The sequence below is a fragment of the Terrapene carolina genome, unplaced genomic scaffold, assembly GCF_002925995.2.
Source record: "Terrapene carolina triunguis isolate 2854851 unplaced genomic scaffold, T_m_triunguis-2.0 Scaffold42, whole genome shotgun sequence".
NCBI lineage: Eukaryota > Metazoa > Chordata > Testudines > Emydidae > Terrapene > Terrapene triunguis.
This window is the reverse complement of record NW_020664393.1, coordinates 30944399-30968768: the sequence shown is the minus strand read 5'-3', so window position 1 is coordinate 30968768 and position 24370 is coordinate 30944399. Positions and strand designations below refer to the sequence as shown.

General features: G+C 38.9%; 1 protein-coding gene across 25 annotated transcripts in view; it reads left to right on the top strand.

The window, feature by feature from the left end:
- Positions 1 to 24370, top strand: part of RIMS1 (regulating synaptic membrane exocytosis 1) — a 484827-nt gene that overhangs the window by 408568 nt on the left and 51889 nt on the right. For 17 of the 25 annotated variants that reach the window (XM_026654647.1, XM_026654643.1, XM_026654646.1 and 14 more), the window contains one exon: positions 17377 to 17612. The exons of 6 other annotated variants lie outside the window; for them this stretch is intronic. In XM_026654647.1, the coding sequence (XP_026510432.1) occupies positions 17377 to 17612 (236 nt within the window). The remainder of the gene's footprint in view (positions 1 to 17376; positions 17613 to 24370) is intronic. 2 more of the 25 variants (XM_026654702.1, XM_026654650.1) reach the window with 1 other exon arrangement.

Here is a 24370-nt window from a genome sequence, read left to right as displayed (position 1 = left end):
CTGCCGTGCTTGGGGCGGCAAAAAAGCTAGAGCCGCCCCTGAGTGATTGAGGAAGTATTTCAGGAAGAGAAAGGACTGTCTCATGGTTAAGGTAGTTGAATGCTGCTCTGAGGAACTGAATTTTGCCCCTGCCTTGGCCACAGAATTCCTGTGTGATACTATGCAAGTCCCTTAAACCAAATTTTTGCAGTTCATCATTAATTGTGTATTCCGCATTTTCTGGGTGCCTGATTTGTTAGCTGTGATTGAGCTAGTGTACTAAATATAGAGTGCAGCCATGTCAGTGCAAGGTGCTAGCTGCCCCAATTACATACATAATGTCTTGGATGGGTAGATATATGGGGCAGCTAGCCCCTCCCCCGCTCATGCTGCTCTGGTACACTCTGTTTTTAGCTCACTACCTCAGTATGTCTCCTTGAGCCGAGAATTACACCTTCTCAAACTGAAGTTTACACCTCCAGCTCAAAGTGAAGACAAACCCTCAGCCTCCTTGCCCAACCATACCAGTTTTTGTCTCCCCAACTATTCCCAGTCAGCCCCCAACTATTTGTCAGTTTCTCTCCCTCTGCCAGTCCCAGTCTCACCAGGCTCCTTGCCCCAATATATTTCTTTCCCTCTCCTTCCCCCTACTCCAGCTCATACCGTCTGCATTTGAATCAGACAGCGTCCTCCTGCACTCTGCCTGGGCACCAATAGTAGGGTCACTGAGAGCACAGCAGCTACCGGCTCCCTGCTCTCAGTTCCAGTGCCTGATACCATGCCCACCGCCTCCAGCCCAGAGTAGCTGGGATCAGCAATTACAGGGAAAGTCTGGTTTTGTCCCTGTAGCCGTGAGCTGGAGCATGCTCAGTCACCTCTGTGTGGACAGCACAAGCGCAGCCTAGGCAACACTTGGAGCTGTGAGGCCATGGAGTATGCTCCGTGAAGACAGAAACTTTGGAGATTTTAATGACTAAACTTCTCTGTCTCTACTGAGCACATGCAAACTTCAAGCTTTCAAAGATTCATAACTTGGACAAATCTGGGCAGGTTTTCAAAGGAACAGCAAAAGGCACATCCCCGGCACAAAGGCCACCCCATCTGCAAAGTCCCTACTCCAAAGTTAGGGGGCACTAGGTTGAATTTTTTGACAGTGCAATACAATGTATTTTCACTACTCTCCTTCTCAGAAATGACTGAATAATTGCAGCCGGAAATTTAAAAAAAAAAATCACCCCGAGGCAGACACCGAATATGGAAAATTTCAGCCAAAATGGTAAAAGTTTGGCACAGTTATAAGCAACTGAAAACAGGGTCTTTATAATGGGCAGCCTTAATAATAGGTGTCACTGACAGCCTCACCTATAATAAGATCTTTCTTCTCTAGTCCACCAGTTGGGATCTCCCATAGGTCAGTAGTAACTAAAAGTTCCTACCAGATAAAGGCTAACCAGACTATGTGAAATGAATTAGTGGTCTCAGGTTGATTCCTGTTGTCCACAAGTTACTGTAGTTCAAAAATCAACATCAGCATTGTGCTCACTGCAACTGAATGCAGTGGGTCTTTGTCTGGCAAGGGAAAAGAAGAAGGAATCCTTGTTTCTTTAATGATCGCCTCTGCGTTGGATTGTGAGGCAGGGAAGAGAACATACCCGAATGGAGCCAAGGGGGAACAGGAAGTGGCTGGTCCAGGTGGGAACAGCGCCTCTCCAGGTGCCCAAGATGGTCTAGGTGGTATTTTTACCCAGGCAGGTCCCTCTCTTTCATCAATCATGAGCTAGCAACATCTACCTTCCCACCCATGGGACCAGAGAAGCACTGGGTTTTATGATCTACTGTGGGCATTGTTCTAGTCTCCTTTTTCTTTGGGGCTGGGCAGGAATTTTTCCCTCACTGCCTGAATGGCTGAGATAGGGTGGGGTTTTTTGCATTCCCCGCGGCAGATTATGAACCCAGTGAGTTAGGCAAGGAAATCAGGTCAAGATGCTGCAACTTAGTAGGTAACATGTGTGGTAGGTGTCCAGTGCAGGATGTAGTTCCAGTGAGGATGTAGTTCCCTGATAAACAGGAGTTGAAAGGGGATTTAGGAGGAGGAGGAAGGAAGCTGGGTAAAGGGGTTTCAGGATCCTAACATCTGGTACAGCAGGAAGATGCATGCCCTCACTTCTTTTTCCACCTGTCCCGTTATCCCTCATACAAGGGGAAGGTGGCAAGGTCCCAGCTGACGACCACCTTCCCTAACAGGCAGAAATGATTAAGGAAAGAATGGTGACCTGCACTGTACAATTTATTGCCGTGTAGTCCTAGATCAATTAGTTGTGGTCTAGTTAAAAATCCATTGCATACATTAAGCTCCATTGCATCTTGTCTTTGTTCTGGCATGGCTGGGACAATGTTTCATTAACTGGCATCTTTGTTGTCGGTTTTATTGAACAGACTAAGAAATGAGTGGGCTTAGAGACTGACTAATTTACCCCTACCTCGTCGGGTTGGTTCACACATTGGTGGGGTGATGTGACTGTCACAGCTATTCCTGTCATAGGGAAAAATAGAAGATGTTAGTCTCCAAGATTACTAATGTGGCTGGCACCTTTAATAAAAAACAAATTTACCTCAGCCATTTTACCTCTGCCAAAATAGTTTATTATAGAAAAAATACAGCCTGGCTCTATGGTCATTTCCATATAAGACCCAAGGTGAAGCTAGGATAATTAATGCTCTAATTATTTATTATCTAAAGATAATGATTTTTACAAAATCCTTCAGTGTGAACTATTTTATGTGATTGTCAGAGAGAGAGAGATGAAGTCTTTAATCCCTTGAGAACATCTTCACATGAAAAATCTAGGATCGGGCACTGCATGTGCATTTTAAATTATCTAATTACCTTTTTTCTTCTTAAGAAACGGCTACATTATAACATTTTTAAAATTGTAATTTATATTATTAGAATTAGCTAGTGCCCATGATATGTGACATCAGAAGTATTCCCTCTTCTCTTCTTCACCTCTATCCTTTCTATTCTTCTCCTTTTCTTCATCTCATCTCCCTTTCCTTCTCTCTCCCCTTCCTTTTCCATGCTCCTTTTCTATTTTGTGTCTGTTATCAGTACTATTATTGCTGTTGTTTACTGTTTAAAGACCAAAAAATAATGTGCTTGATACTGACAATGCATCTGTATTCCATGAAGAGCAATGAGATCACACACTCTATGTGCAGTTCATCTACTGGGGACAGACAGAAACAAACATAGGGTTTTATTATGGAGATACAAATCGGTTTTATTAGGGAGAATTATTCAAACAGCAAAGGAAAAAATGTGATTTTAGTGCCCTATTGGTACTGTTGAGCAAGTTTCCTCAGTTGTGTTGACAAGTAGTAGTGTTTAAGAGTTACTTTAGTTCTCACTGAAGGATGCTGGCCAGACTATTAATTTTTTAGGATCAGCGCTGAATTGAGCTTTATTTCTGTTCAAAAATTGTCCACAGAGTGATTTTTAAAAGTGAGTTTGTTCATCATTTGTTCAATATAGTGTTAATATTAACACATTTCTGGATGTTTACAAACACTTCATTAAACTATTGCTTTATATGTTTCATACTTGTATTTTGTTAATTGGGCTATGTGATTTGTCACCTAACTCACATTGTATTGTAAGTATGGTTTCACTTCCTAATTGGATAGCTTCCAAACTCTCAAATAGCTTTCTAGATAGCATTTAAACATTTCCAGCATCAAACTCCTGCAAATATATATTCACGTGAGTTTTTGACTCAGTTTATGTGAACAAAATTTAATTTCTGGCAACAAAAACTAACTTGTACAAGTATTCTTGGAAAGCATATTAAAAGAGATTGCAAATATGCAATTCTTATGTAATGCCCATAAATACTTTTTGAATTATTTTCCCCATTTTACTGAAGACTGACAATTTCAGAAATTTAAAAACAAAAAAAAGGTCACAGTTAGTACAGACTGTACCAAAATTACTGAGTATTTCTTTGGTCCAGCTAACTTCCATCTGATGTGAAAAGAACTCCGTTTATTTTAGCCTTAGCTGGCAAAAATTTCAGGAAAGAAGGCTATGTTATCCCCTGTGTTTTCTGAGGAACCAGAATATTTGAATTAATCTATTAAATGCTATATTTTGTAGAGGCATGAATCTTACAGCAAATATAATTTATCTTAGGTAAATATATTTCTAAGGTTGACAAAGCAATATAGACAGACACTTTATAGTTTGGAGATATTGAAATCTGAGAAACTTCTAATAAAAAGAGTTTATTTTTTTGAAATGTGATATTCGTTCTCATCTTTCCCTTTGGTCCAAAACTATTGTATGCTTAGATAGTTATTAGTATTAATGAGCTACTTCATTGTAAATGGTTGCCACGGGGGCTAAGAATTACTACATGATTCTGCATTCAGCAGAAAAGGCAAGCTTACTAGCTAGTGCTGGTGCAGGCTGGTGATTCTAAGGATTCAAGTCATTACATCTATGTAAAGACAAGCCTTATCTTAATTTCTTCCATACTGCAAGGAATACTAGAGATTATTTACTTACTGATGGCTCTGTATATTGGAAAAACAAATGGATTAAAGATTGGTGATTATGAACATATACATCTAAAACATCTCTTTATGAACCATCAATATGCCTAAGAGGATGAAAGAAACATGATTTTAGCTATGATCATGACTAATGACTAGCTTGAATTTTTAACAGAATTTATTTACATAGATGATATTACATAGGTGAGTTTATTGGTGAAGCATGTTCTAATTAGCTATGCAATGTTTACTTTTCTTTTTCATGTGATATAGATGTATGTATGGCTGGTATGCATTTGATACAACTACAGAAAAATAGTCAGGGTATCACTAACTTGAATGTGTGTTTCTAAATCAAAATTATTGCCTTATCTATGCAATATGTATTAAAACACTCTAAATATATGTAATTGATCTCTGCCTCTGGTTATATAGATTGTTTACATAGTGCCTGTTCAGTGTTCATTTTGCAGGATTTACTTAAGGGTTATTTTTTATGCCAGTTGGTTAAGAACATACTATTCTCTGAATAGATATTTGGGTCCTCATGGTTTATTCTTCATTCAGGTAAATACCAGTGAAGTACAACTTTCAAATAAATACAATAGATTGCAAAAGTACTGTTTTCATATTTGCTTCTGGCTATTGAAATACAAAGTTGATTTACCGGAGTTTGGTAGGGATCTCATTTTACTTACAATCCATTTCAGTTACATAAATTATTGCTTCGGCAGATTATAATTAAAACTGTTTTTCATTCATAAAGTAAACATTCTGCTCCTGTTTGGCACTCAATATGACTAGAATTTAATAATCTGTCATGAGTGCATAGTGCTGAAGGACAACTCATATGGTGTGAATTAGGGCCCGATCCTGCTTTCATTGTAGTCAATTGGAGTTTTGTTATTCTATTTCAGTGGAAGAAGAATCAGATCCTTCATTTTCAATGCTAAAAATGTTTAAATGTTTAAAAGAAAAAAAAAACAAGAATAAACAATAAAACAAAATTACAGTTATTTTTGGTCTAGTTAAAAATGGTTTGTTTCTACATTTGGTGGATAAAATATAATAAATATTTAAGTCAGTTGTCTGCCATTAAACCTATATTTTAATTTACATTTCTATGTAAGCCTTATTAATGATTCATATAAATACCAATCTGAAAAAGGCACATAAAAGTACAAATCAAAGAACTAGACTTAACCAAAATGGTTACAAATTAAGACAGAGCTACTACTTATTTCATTCATTCACCTTCATTCATTTGTCATGTAAAGTGCAAAAACTATTACTAAAAAATCAGTATTTGAAGATGTCTGAGGTCCAGTGTTTTTAAAGTAAGTAATATGCAAATCCAAAGAAATCCTAGTATATGTGAACTGTAAGAAAATGGCTTGAATACAGGATTTTATCATTTTTTAGATCTACTATAGATGGCTTTTTAATAAAAGGTATGAAATTAAGTTATTACATAGTAAAATACCAAGATTTTCAAAACACAGAAGTTCTGTCCATAATACAGAAATACATTTAAACTATCTGTAACTGGAATTATTGTACACATTCATGATTTTTAGTTTGTTAATACTGTTTGTGAATCAATATTTAATCATTGTTAATTATACTGAATGGCTGTAGCCACTCTAGTAATGGTAACAGTGTTGCTATGGTGATAATTAGAAACAACTTCAGCTTGGTGCTGTAAAGATGTTCATCTGGAATAGTAGTTACAGAGAAAAAGATGCTCAGAGAATCTTCAAGAGAAGGTTAGGTGACTTATGTCTCTGAAAATCAGTTAAGTATATTGGTCCAGACTCTGATCTCCATTACCCTTGTGTTAATCTGGAAAACTCTATTCACTTCAGTTAGATTTACACTTTGATAATTGAATCTGAATTGACATCTTAACTTCAGAATCTACCAATTTATGTTCCAATCCTGCAAAAGAATTCTGTACGTGCTTAAATGTAAGTGTGAAAATAGTCCAACTGAGTCTTTGCAGAGTCATAGTATAGTAGTATCTAATATAAGCATTAAGGTGACATGCAAAGGGAAAAAATTGCACTTGTGTTATTTTTTGCTTCTTTATGATATATAAAGAAGGCTGGAAATGTATTTCCAAAAACAAAATTTGGGGGAGGGGGAGGGTTTATGTGTCTCTGGACTCAGCTACAGCTTCTTTTTTGTCACTCTGACCTTTTCCTAGCTAGCTGTATACCACCTCTCTGTTGCCAATGGCAGCAAGCAATGTAGCAAGAGAGTACTGCACTCCAGTTATCCTCAAGGGACCATTGCAAGCTGGCAGAATTTAGAGCAGCCCTGCAGTCGTGTTAAGTAACGCCGGGGTTGATTTAGCCAAGGCATTCGGAGAGCACAAAAAAGGCTTCAAACCATCCTTTCCCCTCCCTTTTCAGCAGTGCTGAGTAGAGGTCTGGTGCAGCTGAGGATCTGTCCCTAAAAACTTTGGGTCCTGTATCTTTATGTCCTTGCTTCCACTAGTCTCTGTCTAGTCTATTCTAACAGCTGTTCGCATTGGGGCCCAGCAGCTGTGGGACAGCAACAATGCCAGCATCATATTAGTGAGAATTTTTAGGAAAAATAGGTTAAGGTAGACAAGGCCGATGATGATGGAGTTTTAATGAAAGGTTGACACCACAAGAGTGAAAGTTGAGCAATTGATAGGGGACGATATTTTTAAGTGGACTGTTTAAAATTCTGTTTTTTGCTTATTTTTGTTAACACTAAGCTTCAATAACTAACAAATTTTTTGGACAAATGCCATTTCTGTTAAAGATTTAGTAACCTAATCCCTGTAGTTAAGGTGTGAGAATTTATAAATATGCATCTCCTGAGACCTCCACAGATTCCTCCAGCCAGCCCAGGAAGACAAGACTTGAAATTTCTAAGATAAAACAAGCAGAACCCCAACACCAAACTTACCCCATTTTTCTCTTTAAGAAGAATCTTTGATGTTCTTCATAAAGAAGCAAAAAGAGGAACTACCCTAGTGTTTAATAAGGCTTTTACAGGTCACTAGGAAATGTAGTTATAAGTCTCAAATTGTTTAGGAAATATATATATGAGAAACATACAGGATTTCTTTTTAAATTTACTAAATTATAAAGCCACATTTCTTTATGAATTAGAGGAAATTATTTGCTAATAGATTTTATAGGGAAAGATAATGAGTCATAAAAATCAAAGCACAAAACAGTGGGAGTGTAGTAACAAAAACATGTAGGCTTGCTCTAAAAAACCTGAAAAACCTTCAGATTCATGTTTGTTTACTTCAAAAACTTCTGGAAAATGGTAGTGCAAAGGTCACATTGAAATAGATGTGTTTCCTTACTTCAAGGATGAATTTTATAAATTAATACAATTAATCAGTTGATATTCATTATCAAAAATGACACATTCCTGTAAATTACTATTTCAAGTAAATACATTTTAATGTGTTTGCAACATTTCAGCTAAATGTTAACAAACACTGTGAGCACAAGTATTTAAAATTTCTTAATTCTTTATTACATGAGATATTAATTTCACTCTATTTTAGACTATACTTATTTATAAACTAAGAGCTGTACAATTGTATGGGGCTGTATAGCGCACAGCAGAGGTAAAAGTGCTACAGAACATTTCACGAGCAAGCATGATCTGCAGAAATTCTCACTAAAATTCAAACTGCAATGCTAGTGTAGATGAGGCTCAGGCATCTGGGCCCTAGATACACAATAACATGGAGCCCCCATGGCTCTGTCCCTATAGCCCCACCTCTGCAATGTGGCTACACCTCAGACATGAAATGACAGTAGTAAAGCTTCACCCTCCCAGAAAAGTAAAGCAAGGAACATTGGGACCCCTTCTTGCCCCCACAAATGGCAACCGGGGCCTCTTCTCTCCAACAAAGGGGCAGTAGATGGACTCCTAGAAGCCTTGGTATATCTGTGTCTTTGGGTAAATGGGCCAGGCCTGCTGCACTGCCATAAACTACTTTCTGCTGGGTTAGTGTTGGCAGGACCCTCGTACAGTGAGCCATGGCATTAACACCCTATTTGAATGTGTGGGGCAGATCACACTACTCAGAACTATTGTGTCAGGGTCAGGCTGTCTGCAGACTCAGGCAGATAGTATTGCATTGGTTACACTGGGTTCACATTCTCTGTCCTTTCTTTTATAACCGTGAGGGCTAGAAATTTACTTTTTAAAAACAAAATGAAAGAAGAGATCCTGAGGTAATCACAGTAGCCTAGGATCTGGGTCTCTGCCACAGGCCAATAGGGCATATCTCATTTCTAGCCTCATCTGGCACTTGGGAGCATTGTTAAAGCTCCTGGTGACTTTTTGGTGACCTGTGTAAAATGAGTTGCCCAGTTTAGTTCAGATCTTAATTGCACTAACTGGCAGCTGATTGTCGTTTTAGTAGAGAAGCTAAAAACTGAGCTATCATAAGACTAACTACCGTCAACCAAGAACTTTGTCTGCACTAGAGAAATTTACCATCTCCCTAGAACATGTGTACAACATTTAATGTGCACCTCCCCGCAACTCATAAAGATGATGTCTATGATTCAAAGAACAAGTTGGAATAGACTAGGCTTTCAGAAGGTTTAAAATATGGCTTACACTTAACCAATGTACAGCCAGTGTGATGTGGGTGTGCTGAAATGGCTCAACTAATTCTCTCGCCACTTTCCCCCAGTGCACCTTTCAAAATCTCCTCCAGGAACTGGGCTAAGATACCCAGAAAATATTGCGACAGAAATCGTTTAAAAGAGAGCTAGGGTTAACAAAGAGAAAACCTGCTACAGTTCCTCCACCAACTCAGCAAGTGTGATGCAGAGGCAATGAACACTTTATGATTGACTTCAACCACTTCAGTTCCCTAGTATAGATACAGCAACAGAGGCAGTCCCTTGCAGGTCAGAGTCAAGGTAGAATGTTGCTGATGCAGTGTGGAGAAGCGTGCGCTGCCGCTGCCTAAGAGGTACATGTTCTATAAATAAATGGAAAGTTCAATGTGCAGTATTGACAGCCTGACACGTTTCATGAGCCCTGAATTCACTATTTTTTTTTTAAATATGAAATTTCAAAACTTCCAAATATAACCTTTAAAATGCTATATTTTACTGAAGTGGGCTAATTGTCCTAGCAACCTTCAGTTACAGAGCTAGAAAATATACACTTACCTTCATGTTCTATAATTCAAGTCTCAGAGAAAATACTAATTTGTATTCCCTGTTCACAAAAGAAGTTTCTAAGTGAATTTTGTAACTTTCATTAGAGTATTTCTAATTGGTTGGTGTATGTATAGTAAATACAAAAAATGCATTAACTACTGTATTCCTATGGGTTGGGTAGTCCTGATTCACATTCAGTTGGCATTGAAGTATTTGTGGGAAGGAAAAGAGGAACAAAATGTGTGTGTTATATGAAATAAAATATGACTGTTAGAAAAGATATTTTGAAAGGCTGGATTTTACTGCAGTGAAATAGATCTCATTACAGAGAGGTTGATCTAGCAATAAAATAGTAATAGCAAGTGAGGTAGAGTATTTAGTTTCTGAAGCAATCAGCATACTTGTAAAACAGTTTGCTTGGGTATTGAGAGCAAGAGGGAAAGTCTCTCTCTCCCCACACCACACACAAAGGTAATATTTTGGTTATGTGCACCTACCGTCATGACTGGGGTAAAAAGGAAAAGAATGAATCTGTGTGCAAGTATGATGGCCTTCATGTATGCCAGCACCAGGCTTTGAAGTGGGGACATTTAGTGTATAGCTACACTGCAGCTGGAAGCATATCTCCCAGCCCGAATAGACAGACTCACACTAACTCAAGCCAAACTAGAGGACTAAAAATTGCTATTTCGGGTGGCAGCTCAGGCTCTCACGCCCACCCAACCCCCTGGGTCTGAGCTAGGGTGGCTAGCCTGAGTCTCTGCCAGTGCCATGACATTCACACTGCAACTTTAGCACGCTGGCTTGAGCCAAGTGAGTACAAGCTCGCCCCGAGTTGCAGTGTAGACATAACCTCAGTACTGAACGCATGAGTCTACAGTTTCAGATAAAAAACCAGGCTCTGTAGGTTTGGAGCTGTAACAGATTTGCATCATCTGTGAATTGAGTACAGAAGAGGACACCCACTGACCACAACATTTTGGCACCTAAGGCGGGGAGCTCAAATGACGACCCCATGCCCCCTCGCTTGGGCCAAAACTTTGAAAGGTCTCAATTCTGCCTTCTTCCTGTTCTACTCCTCTCATGGTACTGCTCTGCTACCTACCCCCAATAAAGGAGAACTAACAACTTAAAATGCCTTGTTCAAAAATTTTAAGTAACACTTAACTTTCAAACGCCTGAACAGCAAATGTAACTTTTCTTGTCTGCATAGTAAACACTGGCATTTTTATCTGTTTGAATAATCAAAGTGGTGCTTTCCGTGCCTTCTTGGTTGCAAAGATTTGAACTGCTTCCTGAAGGTCCACAGTCTGGGCCAGCTCATGCTTTATTGAGATGGTTGCAAGGCCAACCAGCCTCTCCTGTGCCATTGTGGAGCGTAGATGTGTTTTTATTAACTTCAGCTTGGAGAAGCTGTGTTCTCCACTGTCAATTGTTACAGAAAGTGTTAGAAGTATGCACAGAGCAACAAAAGCATTTGGAAAGAGGGTGGTCATCTTATTTGTGCGCATATATTCAAGAACAGCCTTTGGAGTTGATCCTGCTGAAATGTATCTTGAAAGGGCTTTCAGTTCATCACCTAAATCACTCACATCAATATTGCACATGTCATCATGTGTCAACACTGTCTCTGGTGCCCTGCATTGCTGGTGTAGGTCTTCTTCAGGTATAGTGAGGAGTTTTGGAATATCATATAACATCCCAAATATACTGCTGTGTTCCTTGAGCTGCATGAAACGTTCTTCAACTGACTATATTGCACCATCTAGCACCTGGTTAAAGAATTCAACTTTGAATTGTTGTTTGGGGTCTCTTATGGGATTATCCCATGCCTGGTAATCAAAATGTCTTCTTCTTCGATTATTCTTGTATTCTTGAATGGGTGGGAAAATAGCTTCAGTGTGAAGTTCCTCTGCCAACTTCTGTGCACTCTTCAGAACATTTCAAAATCCCTCATCTGACTGGTAAGACTGTAGGTATGACTTTGCTTTGTCCAGTTGTTCCATTGCTCCAGATATATCAAGGTCAACACCTTGGAGTCTCTTGCTTACAACATTTATTTCAAACAGTATGTCATGCCACAACACTAAGCCACACAGAAATTTGAAGTTATGTATGTTTCTGGTGATTCCATTTTCCTTTGCCACTGTTCTCCCACGAACAGTTCCTGTCATAGCATTATCCACCATAATGGCAACTATGGCATCATCTATCTTCCCAATTTGGTGTTTGATAGGCTTTATCGCCTCCACTCGACTTTCCCATTGTGTGGCACTCAGTGGTTTCAGTGTCAGAGAGGATGTTCCCAGATGTTGCTTCAAAATTTGCCATTGATGAGTTGATGCAGAGAAAAATACATAGATGCTTTGAATTACATTAAAAAATTCAGCAGCCTCACTAGAAGCTGATGCCGCATCACTGACCACCAAGTTCAATGAATGAGAACTGCATGGGACAAAAAAAGCTTGGGCTTCTTAGCCCAGGTCTACACTAGCGGGGGGTCGACCTAAGATACGCAACTTCAGCTATGTGAATAGCGTCGCTGAAGTCGGCGTATCTTAGGTCAACTTACCTGGCTGTGAGGACGGCGGCAAGTCGACCGCTGCCACTCCCCCATCGACTCCGCTTCCGCCTCTCGCGAGCTGGAGTTCCGGAGTCGACGGAGAGCGTGATCGGGGATCGATTTTATCGCATCTACACTAGACTAGACCTGCCCTGAGATGCTCCTGGAGTACAGCATCAAACTCAGCCATCAGCTCCACAATTTTAAGGAAGTTTCCATTTTTTGGCACATAAGCTGATCTGAAGTGCCATGCAGTGCTAGGTTTTGGGTAGCAAGCATTTTCACAATGGCAATGAGCCTTTTCAGAACATTTTGCCAGTAAAGAGACTCTGATGCAATCTTCTCTTGATGCTGATCATCTAGGGTGGCCTTTAACCTTAGTCTCATCTCAAGCTCTTTCCACCTATGGAATGCTCTCTGGTGATTTGCTGCCTTCTCATGGCATGCCAGATTTCTAGCCAGATTTTTCCAGTCCTTTGTTCCTGTAGAACCCAATGTGGCTAGAACATTAGACTGGAAGAGTTTGCAACAAAAACAGTATGCAGCATTCTGGGTTTTTGAGTACATAAACCATGGCCTCTCCACTGAGAAGCTGGTGTTAATCAGTCCAGGCTCCTGGGGTGCTAGAGAGGTACATAAGAGGCTCCTCCTCCTCTCTCTCCCTGCAACTCCTGCTGCTTTCTGTTATTCCCGCTCACCTTTTCTCCTGCCTGCCTGTTAAGTCTCTTGTGCCCTCCTTCCTCCAGCACAGCACTCCACCATCTCTGTGCATCTAGAGCAGAGAGAATACATATGCACCAGCAGCAGACACAATTTTCTACACTCTGGGTCCTAGTACCGCCCCCTCCACCCAGTCTGGCACCTGAGGCAGCCACCTCAGTTCGCTTCATGGTAAGGCCAGCCCTGACTGGTTAAACATTAGTTGAATTAATATTAGTTTGGCATATTGTGCTGAATTAATAAAGAGTGCCCTCCCGATATTGCAGGAAATTTAATTGTTTATAAAGTCTGATCTTGTGGTAAAAACAAAAGTAATTTTATTTTTTTAAAAGTGCTGGTAACACAAATTCTTTGACAAAAGTAAGTTCCATTATTAGCAAATTTAAATAAATGATTAGATTGATAGGAAGGAACATTTTCAAAGAAAATATTTGTTTGTTCTCAGAGAAATATGCAGTCTGCCGAACAGCTTGAGAATTGTGTTGAGAATTGGATCCATGGTTGAGCCACATCTGTATTCCCACTATGAGCTGATAGGATATAAAGAGCTAATGTTTTAGGCATTCTTTTCTGACTCTGAGACACAATGCTCTTAGAATCCTCCTTCCAGCTATTTCAAAAGTGCCGTGATTGTGGCTCGCTATGGGTGTGTTAAATGCCCCATCCTTACATCCAGTGTTAATGGATCGCACAATAGCGCATAGATGTAACAGTAAACCCAAAAAGTGCATACCCTGACCAGACTGGCCTAATGAGATAGAGATTGGTTTTGGCCATGGAGAAGTCCACGGCGTGGAGATGCCTGAGGTAATTTTTTAATTGTATTTATTTAGATGTATACAAACCATTGAAAAGCCAGGAGTCTTGTGTCTTGTCTCCTATCCAGGACTCTTGTGTATTTCCTAGTGCACACATGCAGTCATTTGAAGGCAGGCATTATAGAATCCAGATAACTAATTACCTGATTTTCAATGACAAATGTTATTTATATTAAAAAATCAGGTAATTAATTATCTTAATTTTGCTATTTGCACCAGCTGCAATTTGACTGTACATAAAACTGGGGGCACAAATTCAGAGTCTATTTTAGAAAATGTGACTCTTTAAATTATTTTATTTGAGAGGTCCTTCCTGAATACCAGATCCACCAAACTCTTACTCATTCAAGAAGTTTGAACTCCTGCACTGAAGCTGGTAGAACTTCTCCTATATGTAAGGACTACTCAAATGAGTAAGGGTTTGCAGACTCAAGCACTTATTCACAAATTTAACTTAATGGTACATATTCATTGCAGTAGTTACTTAAAAATAATAATAGTTCTTGTCAGTAATACTCAATCCATTGAATTTTAGAGTTTGTTACATGCTTTTATGAAGAAAATATAATTGTAGTAACATCTTGTACATGGATCCTTTTCTCTGATGTTTATACATTTTCTGTAGAACATCTTTTTGTGCAATGATGGTTTTGGAAAAAGAGAACAGTTTATTTGAAAGGGACAAAGTTTTCTTGATAACTGCTGCAGGTTCTTAAGAATTCAGATTTGTTAAGGATTGAGGTTTTTATATACAGCATACTAAGAAATATAAAACAATGTTGTATTGGAAGTATCAGGATGTATGTGTCCTTCCCATATAAAACAAAAGTGTTTTGCTACATGGGGGAAAAAGGGACCTATTTTAAGCTCTTTGTGCCTCAGGTAGTCCACTAAAAAGTCTCCGTGAGTGCTGCAATGCAGCATAGCACATTGTCTAAGACAAGCGAATATATGTTTTAGTTTCCACATAAAGTTTCTTTCAAGCTTACAATAACAAACTGCTGTGTGATAAAAGGTGATCAAACAGAGAATCACTTTTTAATACAAAATAATAGTTTTCTTACAAATATTGCAAGATGTTATTTTTCCTGTTTCTTGTATCTCACAGTGACAGAGGTTATTATGTGTGCTGTTTATATTGTGAGAGATTAACAAACCTGGATAAGTGGCAATAAAAACATTCTAGATTTGTATTTATTTTATACTTCTCTATGATCACTGTTTGGACAAAGATGGATTAAGGCTTAATGATGCCCAGATCCATGGAAACACCAAGGCCGTCACAGAAGTCAGGTCCTCCCCACCTAGGAGGAAGACTCTTCTTCCCAGCCCAGCCCCCTTCACTCCTGCCCTGACAAACTTTCTTGTCTATCTTATACTTCTTAGTGTTTGTTCTTCCTGCCAAGTCAGGTAGAGAAACCCACCTCTCCATCCAAAGGAGGCTGCCCTAATCAGCCCCTTCTTTAGGGTGCTGGTATGTCATCATGTCTCCTTCTGAGGAGGTCCTGGCAAGTGAAAATCCAGTTCATCAATAAATTCCACTTTCCATTTCGAAATGGAGATTATAAAATACTCAATTAACCATCCTTCAGACTTATCCCACTGTGTTTTGTTTGTACGTTACAGTAAAGCTAATCAGTAGTAATGCAACTAAGATCAAGAACCCAGACTGTGTTAGTCTAATTTAACAACTCCAAAACATAAATTTTAAAAATAAAAAATTAAAAATTTAATTTTAAATTAATTAATTAATTAATGGAGATATCCCATCTCCTAGAACTGGAAGGGACCTTCAAAAGTCATAGAGTCCAGCCCCCTGCCTTCACTAGCAGGACCAAGTACTGATTTTGCCCCAGATCCCTAAGTGGCCCCTTCAAGGATTGAACTCACAACCCTGGGTTTAACAGGCCAATGCTCAAACCACTGAGCCATCCCTCCCCCATAAAGTGGGTCAAGTTGCAGTTTAAATTCCCGGGTCTATATGGGGATGATTGCCAACTTAGCTCTACCATTAGAGATAAGATAACACCTAGTATTAGGAATCTGAGATGTTAGCCTTTATTAAGTAACTTAGTCTGTCCCTTTGCTAAAGTGGGATTGTTCCCTAGAGTATAGTTCCCAATGCTCTGTCCAGTCCTAGTCTGCAGCATCAAACAGGAGGTTTATAAATTGAGAGCACTCAAATTCAAACAGGTATTTGCTGTTTTATCAAATGAAAATGAAACAAACAAACCTGGCTATGTGCTTTGCTTTTTGAGTTAATTTAGTGAAAGACCCACTGGTTGGTGGGCAAGCTGGAAAATAAAACTGACTCATTCAGCATCAAATGCCACAGCAACAACTATATGGCTGAAACCAGACAATCATTATGCTCTCCAATGAACTCACACAGAAAAAATGATAAAAGACAAAAACACCATATCACCAGTGGGCAAACACTTTTCACAAAGTGATCATTCCATATCTGACCTCTCAGTACTCATCTTTAAAGGAAACCTGCACAACATCTTCAAAAGACAAGCTTGGGAACTTAATTCATAACTCTGCTAGATACCAAAAACCCTGGATGCAACAGACACTGGGTTTATGGATCATTACAACAGTTTGTAACACACCCCACTGCTTGCTGACCCCTAATTGCCCACTTCATTTTAAGTGGTCTCCCACAACATGTCTTAATCCCTAATGGTTAACAATCTGTGTCCACTTGTATTTAGCTCAGACACTCTGGTTTCCTTCCTCAGACCCTAAGAAGAGCTCTGTGAAGCTTGAAAGCTTGTATGTTCCACCAACAGAAGTTGATCCCCCAAAAGATATTACCTCACCTACCTTATCTGACTCATTTATGACATTCTTAAGACTATATATTTTCCTCCATAGAAGGATTGTTGCATTTACCTGAGAAAACCAATAGGAAGTCATAGAAAATACTCAGATAAATTACATCCTTGCTTACAAGGGAGCTGGTCACATTTGGCAAGCTACTCAATTGACCTTTGAGGTCCTTGGAATACACTGTCCTATAATAATGAATAGAGTTATTTTAATGGGGGTCTGGTTATTTATTCTCCTCTTTTAGTAAAGTGTAGCAGGTAACAAATAGAGTGTCCTATGTCTAGTGACAGCCCAGTCCATTGCAAGCAATGCTTATAATATATGTATATTAACCTATCTGTGTTTTCTTTAATATATTTGTTTACGTTGGCAATAAAAATTACTAGAGTATCACTGTATATATTCAGTGGTCACTGTATATATTCAGTGGATGCATAGATCAAGACTCCATGTAATTGATACATCTCTGTGTTTGTGTGTTTCCACCTCTTTGAAGAACCATCATGTTTATTTTTTTGTAGAAGAGGTGAAGGATAGATTACAATGTAGAGAGCATATAGTTTGAGAGATGTCAAATCAATTATATATTTGGATACCAAATAAACAGAGTTATAATAAGATTTTACTTTAAAATGACTGTTGAATTAATTTGCTAATAAAATGAATTACGTTTTGGAGACACTATTACACTATTACACTTAATTTAAATGTTTTTACTTTGTAAATATAGTACGTTTACCCCTAAAATGCAAGGCAGACGGATGGGGACTTCAGGGAGAACCATCACAAAAAGCACAAGTGTGAGTGGAGAGATGTACAAACTGGAACATAATGATGGGAGTCAATCAGACACTGCTGTCGGGACAGTTGGAACAGGTGGGAAGAAAAGACGATCCAGCCTCAGTGCCAAAGTGGTTGCCATAGTATCTCGAAGGAGCAGAAGCACATCCCAACTTAGCCAAACAGGTGAGTGACATATACTCAAATTGAAAACAGGTCCCTTTAAATATTTCAGCTTATACTTTACCCATGGCATATGGACTAATCATATGTGTATGTCAGAATGTAGTCCACTGAGAAAAAGCTCTTTCCATCTCAGAAAGAGTTTTTGAGTCATTTAATTTTGTCTGATTTCTAAACTTGGCAAAGAATCCATACAGTGGTGTTTTAAAAATATGTAGTATAAATCTCTTCTGTCCTGATGAATGAATGTGTTTATCTCTCAGAAGCCTTGTTTACATGTAGCAAGGAAATGCAAAGAGACATATGTGGGTATCAAGAGTTTATGGGTTAGACATGAATGACATACTGCATGTACAAAATCTTTTTTGACAGAACAATTCAGTACAAATGCAAGACTTGTAACCTGCAGCATATAAAGGTCAGTTATATAACAGGCATAATTTTAAGGTGTAGGTGTAGCACCTACAGTATCAACATGTTTAATATTATTTTTAAGAGATTACATCTCATTTCTCAATTAAGAGAAAACCTAGTGTTTTCTATTTAAAAACAACACTGGCAAAATGGGGTCAGTGAATTCAGATAAATTAGAGTGCAGCATGATGCTTCATTGTGCGCTTTAGGGGTTCCAGTTCTTTATTGCTACTTCAGAAATCTTAAAAGCCTTGTATCTATGTGGCCTGAAGGGGAAACAGCTCATACAGAAAGAAGCAAAAGGAAGAAATGTTTTAAAGTCCCCAGTCCTGCTCCTGCTGAACTCACTGAGTTTTGCTATTGACTTCAGTAGGAATAGGATCAAGCCCTTAATGTCCTGTGTTGCTTAAAAAAAGGAAAGCTTCAGAATAGCCCAGCACTCAGGCATACTGTAGTGTTTCTATCACACAGTTAGGATAATCCCAAAGTGAAGGTAAGTATCAATATTGTGTATTTGTATTATCAAGTCTCTGCTTTTCCTTGTTTTTCTTTTTCTCTTTTGTGAGCAGTAGAAGCAAGTTTGTTTTTATTGAGATTTCAGGCAGTTTCAATTAAAAATGTATCTATTCATCTACTTCTAATCTTATGTTTTTAAACTGAACATGCATGCTAAATTATGCATTTGAGTCAAACGATATGTAATGGGATCATTTGAAGTCCAGAATTAGAAGTTATGTTAATAGTATGTTGTGCTGCTCAGAAATGCAATAGGGTCATTACCACTCAGTCTCATTAATCTAAGTAGCAAACAGATTGTTACTTAAAATAAACCATATTAGTTCAGATCAATCCAAATCAGTTACTTTAATTTAAAATTTAAAAGTGGTCTGGCAGTATTCAACGTGTCTGTGCTGATATATTCCCCCTTTATTAAGAGCTACATATTTTAATTTTATTTATAATTATTATTTTATTTAAAGTTTATATAATTTGGTTTGAAGCTGCATTCCTTCTGGACTTCAACCCCCAATGAAACAGGAACTAACATACTGGATTAGACCTGTGATCCACCTAATAGTCTGGTACTCTGTCTTGGGCAGTGGCTGGAACAAGCTGCTTCAGAGAAGGGTACAGGAAACTCCCCAGAAAGCAGAGGTAGAGTAATTTGTCTGCCATGAAGGTCTTGCCCTGCTCCCTAATAATTATAGAGATTGGCTTAAACTCTGAACTCTGAAGTTTTATATCACTTCCCATAGGGTTTATTTTTGTCTGTTTAGGATTTTTTAACACATTAATTACTTGTAACTCTGGATATTTTTGTTATCCATAAAGTATACAATAACTCTTTGAATCTTTTTCAAATCAAGTTCAAATTTCAAATCAATTGGAGTTTTAGGTGTGTCAGGAATATAGCATCAGGCTGTTAATTTGTAAAGTTTTAAAAAGATAATATTAAATTCAGCCTGAGACTCATGTTATACTATAATTCTCTAGAGTACACAATGTCTTCCACTGCAGTGGAGACCATTGCAGTGACTTTTGCTAGCAAAAATATGGTTGTGTAGTACTTTCAGCCCTAAAACAGTGTTTAATGTGATTCTTAGTTTCCCTTATTGTAAACTTAGCCAGTTCTACTGTAAGGTAAAATCTAAGCAAATTCTGTTTATTACCTGTGATTTCTCAAAATATTCCCAACAATACAGAAACTCAGTATCAGAATAAAAACTAAGTCATTCCAAAAGGACGGGAATCAAATATTGACCTAGTAGACAGAATTGCTGACATTCCTTTGAAAAAATTCAATAGTGGAGTTCCAGGTTTCCTGAATGTGAAAGGACAATGAAGAATAATGTCTAAATGTATACAGTGCAATAATGTAAAAATCCCAAAGGTCCTTGTTTGGGCACATTTTTTAGGCCTATACAGAAATATAACTCTATGTGCTTTCAGCAAAATATATGTCAGAAACCAGTGAGTTGAATTAATTGTATTTTATTGGATTAATTTAGGCACCTAGGTATAAGGCCTGATGTTCTCTTTCCAAGGAAAACCCATAGTAGGGGACTAAATATTCAAACCCTGAGTCCTAACTCACAGAATTGTTGTCACATTTTCTCTCCAGGAAGAGGGGTTTGAGGCCACACACAGAGGATGGTGGAAGCAGGGATTTCAGTAAACAAACCCTGAGGAGCTTGAGTGAACTGGGTGGCACCACTGCAGCTCTCAGTGCATTTGCAAGGAGAGCTAGCCATTCTGTGTTGGTCCCTAAATTATTTCTTACCTTGATAGTCCACCAACCCTAGGCTCAAGTATAAGATATGCTGTTCTAATGCCTAAGTACGTGTATATATTAAGAGTATATAGTTCTTTATCTATCTATAGCACTATATATCCATCCTATACTAATGTATTTTGAGTGACATCATTTAAATAAATGTAGGGTCATACAATATATAAAAAAAATTACTACTTGTCTACAGCAAATAGGGTAATTCAGGCCAAATAAAGAAATCCACAAAGCATCCTTAATTTATTTTCGCACCTGTTATACTTTTATAACTCATTATTGGCTTCTCTATTTAAAATTAAAATGTGTATGTTGCTGATTAAGTAATGTAAACTAGACCCTTTAAAATAAATGTATAAATATTTATCTGTCACTAATATTTGAAAATCAGTTTCAATAGATAGACTTTTTCACAAAAAGTTGTAAATTTATATCACTATTAATATTGTGCTGCCCTTTAAAAAAAAGTCAGATATGCGTTTATGCTGTAGATCTGTAATCAGCCAATTGATAAATGCACGTTTATTAAATTAAATAAATGTAAAGATTTATTAGTAGCTTTGAATAGCCTCGCCTGTGGCTATTAGCCTCAGGTCAGTTTAATAGAATGGTTGTGCTATTTACCAGAGAATATGCAATCTGAAGAAACTACTCATGACTTGCATATAAATTTGTTTCTAACCCCACGCCTTCAGGCACTGCCCCCACAGCTCCCAGTGGCCACAGTTCTCAGCCAATAGGAGCTGCGGAGCCGGGGCTCAGGGCGGGGGCAGCGCGCGGAGACCCCTGGCATCCCCTGCAGCTAGGAGTCAGACATGCTGGATGCTTCCGGGAGCCGCATGGAGCCAGGGCAGGTAGGGAGCTTGCCTTAGCCCCGCTGCGCTGCCGACTGGACTTTTAGCAGCCTATTAAAATCTCCATGATTGCTTACAATAGTCACTGGGAGATCGATGCCGATTCCGGTAGACTCCTGGCCAATCTGGGAGGGTTGCCAACCCTAGCTCTACCTTTTAAAGCACTCACGATCATTACACAGCCATCTTGCCACTATCTCTGCTCCACTTTCCCTATACTTGAGGTATTGTCAAGCTGTATTTCCATGATGCTGTGCATCTGTCGGACTAGATCACATGTTTTCGTATCAAATACGTGTTATTCTGGGCCAAATTGGCAGGGTGTTTGCCTTCCTCACAGCATCACGGAGGCCCAATTTTAGGTTAAAAGGAGTGTGAATAGGAATTTTTAATGTTAAGAAATAATGTTGAAATGATTGGTTCATCATTACTTGTATACAGTGTCCACTGAGGACATTGGCTGAAAGGGCTGGTGCCCAGAGAAAAATATAAAAGATCTTGGATGTAGCTGATGGACCTTTTAGTAGGGAGAAGGGGAGACCTTAAGTCTTTGCAGACCGAGGTATCCTTCAGAGATACCCTCATTCCCCATCATAGAGGGAGGGAAGAGAGGATCTTGAGGTAGGCTAAATCCTAGGAGGTTTTTTTGTATTTGGTGGTGGAGGGGGAGGAGAGTCAGATAGCATTTCCCAGCTATAGTTAAAGTTGTATCCTGCTCTTTAAAATCAGTCTCCTTATCTATGTTTCATTCGCCTAATTTTCAATATTTGAAATGTGTCAAAGTGTCAAAGATCTTGAGGCAAACACTTTATACTGCAGTAATTTCTAGCATCCTGTTTAAACGTGTATAGATTATGTATGGATATGTGTGTGCCTAATACCTAATCCAGTCCCTTTAAGGTCAGTATAACTCCTATTGACTTCATTGAGAGTTGGAGCAAGCCCATAAAGAATACACCATGCTGTGATGGTGATGGAATAAAGTTTCTACTGGTTTGAACTGGCAATGGCTATGTTACTCATAAGTGGCACATCCAATAAAACCTTTTAATGAGTCCAACCATGGCACATATTTCACACAAAAAACTATTTCAGAAATGTTTTAGAGGTTTATTTAAACTTAGAGGGTGATCTTCACCCCCTGTAAAGGGCGAATATTAGGCCTATACACCCTTTGTTCCTATTTTCACCCATGACTATGTTGTGAAAATTGTGTAATGCAGAAAATGCCATTCTTTGTGCTATTCCATAATCCATGAAAGGCAAAGCTATGTTCATTGTGGAAGAATTGGGATGATGTGTTACAGCTGCATGCTTGCTGGTCAAGAACAAGAAATGGAAGAAATTAAATTGAATGGTTTATATAATGTAGCATATATTCTCCTCCATTCTTGCCAAACAGGTTCATGAGGAGAACAATAAAATTCATTTTTTTTTAAAGGCCAGTTTCTGGGTGCCTTTATATTAGAATGCCTAAGTAGAGATTTGTCTCCTAGGAATCTGATTTGTCTGAGGTGCTGAGCAGCCGCACCTCCAAATATAAGAATCATGGCAGTACCTGGCCAGGAATCATCAGGAGTTATTTCGTCATAAGAACCAAAGTTATCTATTGTCCCTGTTTCTCTTTGCAAAGTTGCACTCTGGAAATAAATCAGACCTTATTTGAAAAGGAATCTTCCATCCTCCAGCTGTGGAGGATGTACTGTGGGATGGAGCTGTAGTCCTGAATTTTCTGAAGACAAAAGCTTTGAAAACCTTTGTATACCATGTTTTCTTGACAAAAATGAAGACACTGCTACAGAAAGACTCTGTAGACCTGAATATACACGGGATAGCTTTAAGATACTGGCATGAAACAAACATAGGTGAGGCATACGTGTGTGCTTAGTCAAACCTAAGACTGTTCTGCAATTGAGAATTATTTCCATCAAGAAGTCACTATCAAATGTGAGCAAAAAGACTTGAGGGAATATCTACATTAGAACTGCAGGTGTGCAGCTTGTGTAGGTGTACTACTCTAGCTGTGCTCTAGCTAGCTAAAAATGTCACCATGGATGTCGCAGCACGGGCTTCAGCACTGGCTGCACAAGCTAGTACGTACTCGGTGGGGAGACAGGCAGTCTCATGCAGCCTGTGCTGAAGCCTGCACTGCAACGCCCTTGCTGCTGTTTTTAGCAAGCTAGATAGAGTACAACTAGCATGGGTATGTCTACACATGCTGCAGATCACACTCGCAGTTGTACGTCTACACTATGGTTAGACATAAGGGGCTGTTTAATTGTGTAGACATTTGGGTGGAGCCTGGGCTGTAGGACTCTGCAACATGGGAGAGTCCCAGAGCTCGGGCTGCAGCCTGAGTCCAATTATCTACACTGCAATTAAACAGCCCCTCAAGCCTGAGCCCAGTAACCCCAAGCTAGCTGGCACGGGCCAGCCGTGGGTGTCTAATTGCAGTGTGGACATATCCCGCCTAGAGAATCATATGATCTAGTTCTCCCCCATAAGCTTTTAGTCTTCCCCACCACATAGCATGAGTAGAACCTTCCTATAGTCACCTGAAGTGTTTCCCTTAATTAAGGGATAAAGAGAATTCCCATACATCCTCAGGAATTCAGCTTTGATACCCAACATGTCAGTTTCAGAGGACAATCCAACAGTCCACTCCTAATAATAGTGCACTATCCAGTTTAGCAAGCTATGTCAGTGGTCGTTTTCCATGCAGGCTCACAGAAGCTGATGTGAAATTCCTGCTGCATCTGTCTGATCTGCAAGCAAGGCTGCTTTCTGAAAATAATGCTGAGACCCATGGATACAGATGTCATTCTCTGGTTACTTTGTTGAATGACTGAAGTTGGGTAAAATTTAGAAAAGGCAAACCTATTCAGTAAATACGTGTGCATGGGCTATAATCATCCATTGGTGCAGAAGACAATAGCATACCCAGTCATTGACTGACTGCAAGTGGGCATTATTCTTCAGTGGTAAAAATAAGAGTGGTTGGGACACTTGAAAGGTAAATAAGCAGAGGACAGCAGTCTTCCAAACCTAGAACCACATACTTTCACAACAGACACTGAAAAATATGATGCCAGTACTTCATTTTCACAGTCCTCATGCCAGCCTGAGTGTAAATTACACCTGCAAAGAACATTCCAGGCAGAAAAGAAGGTCTATGGATAATGGTCCACCTGTCTTGGCAGCTGTGC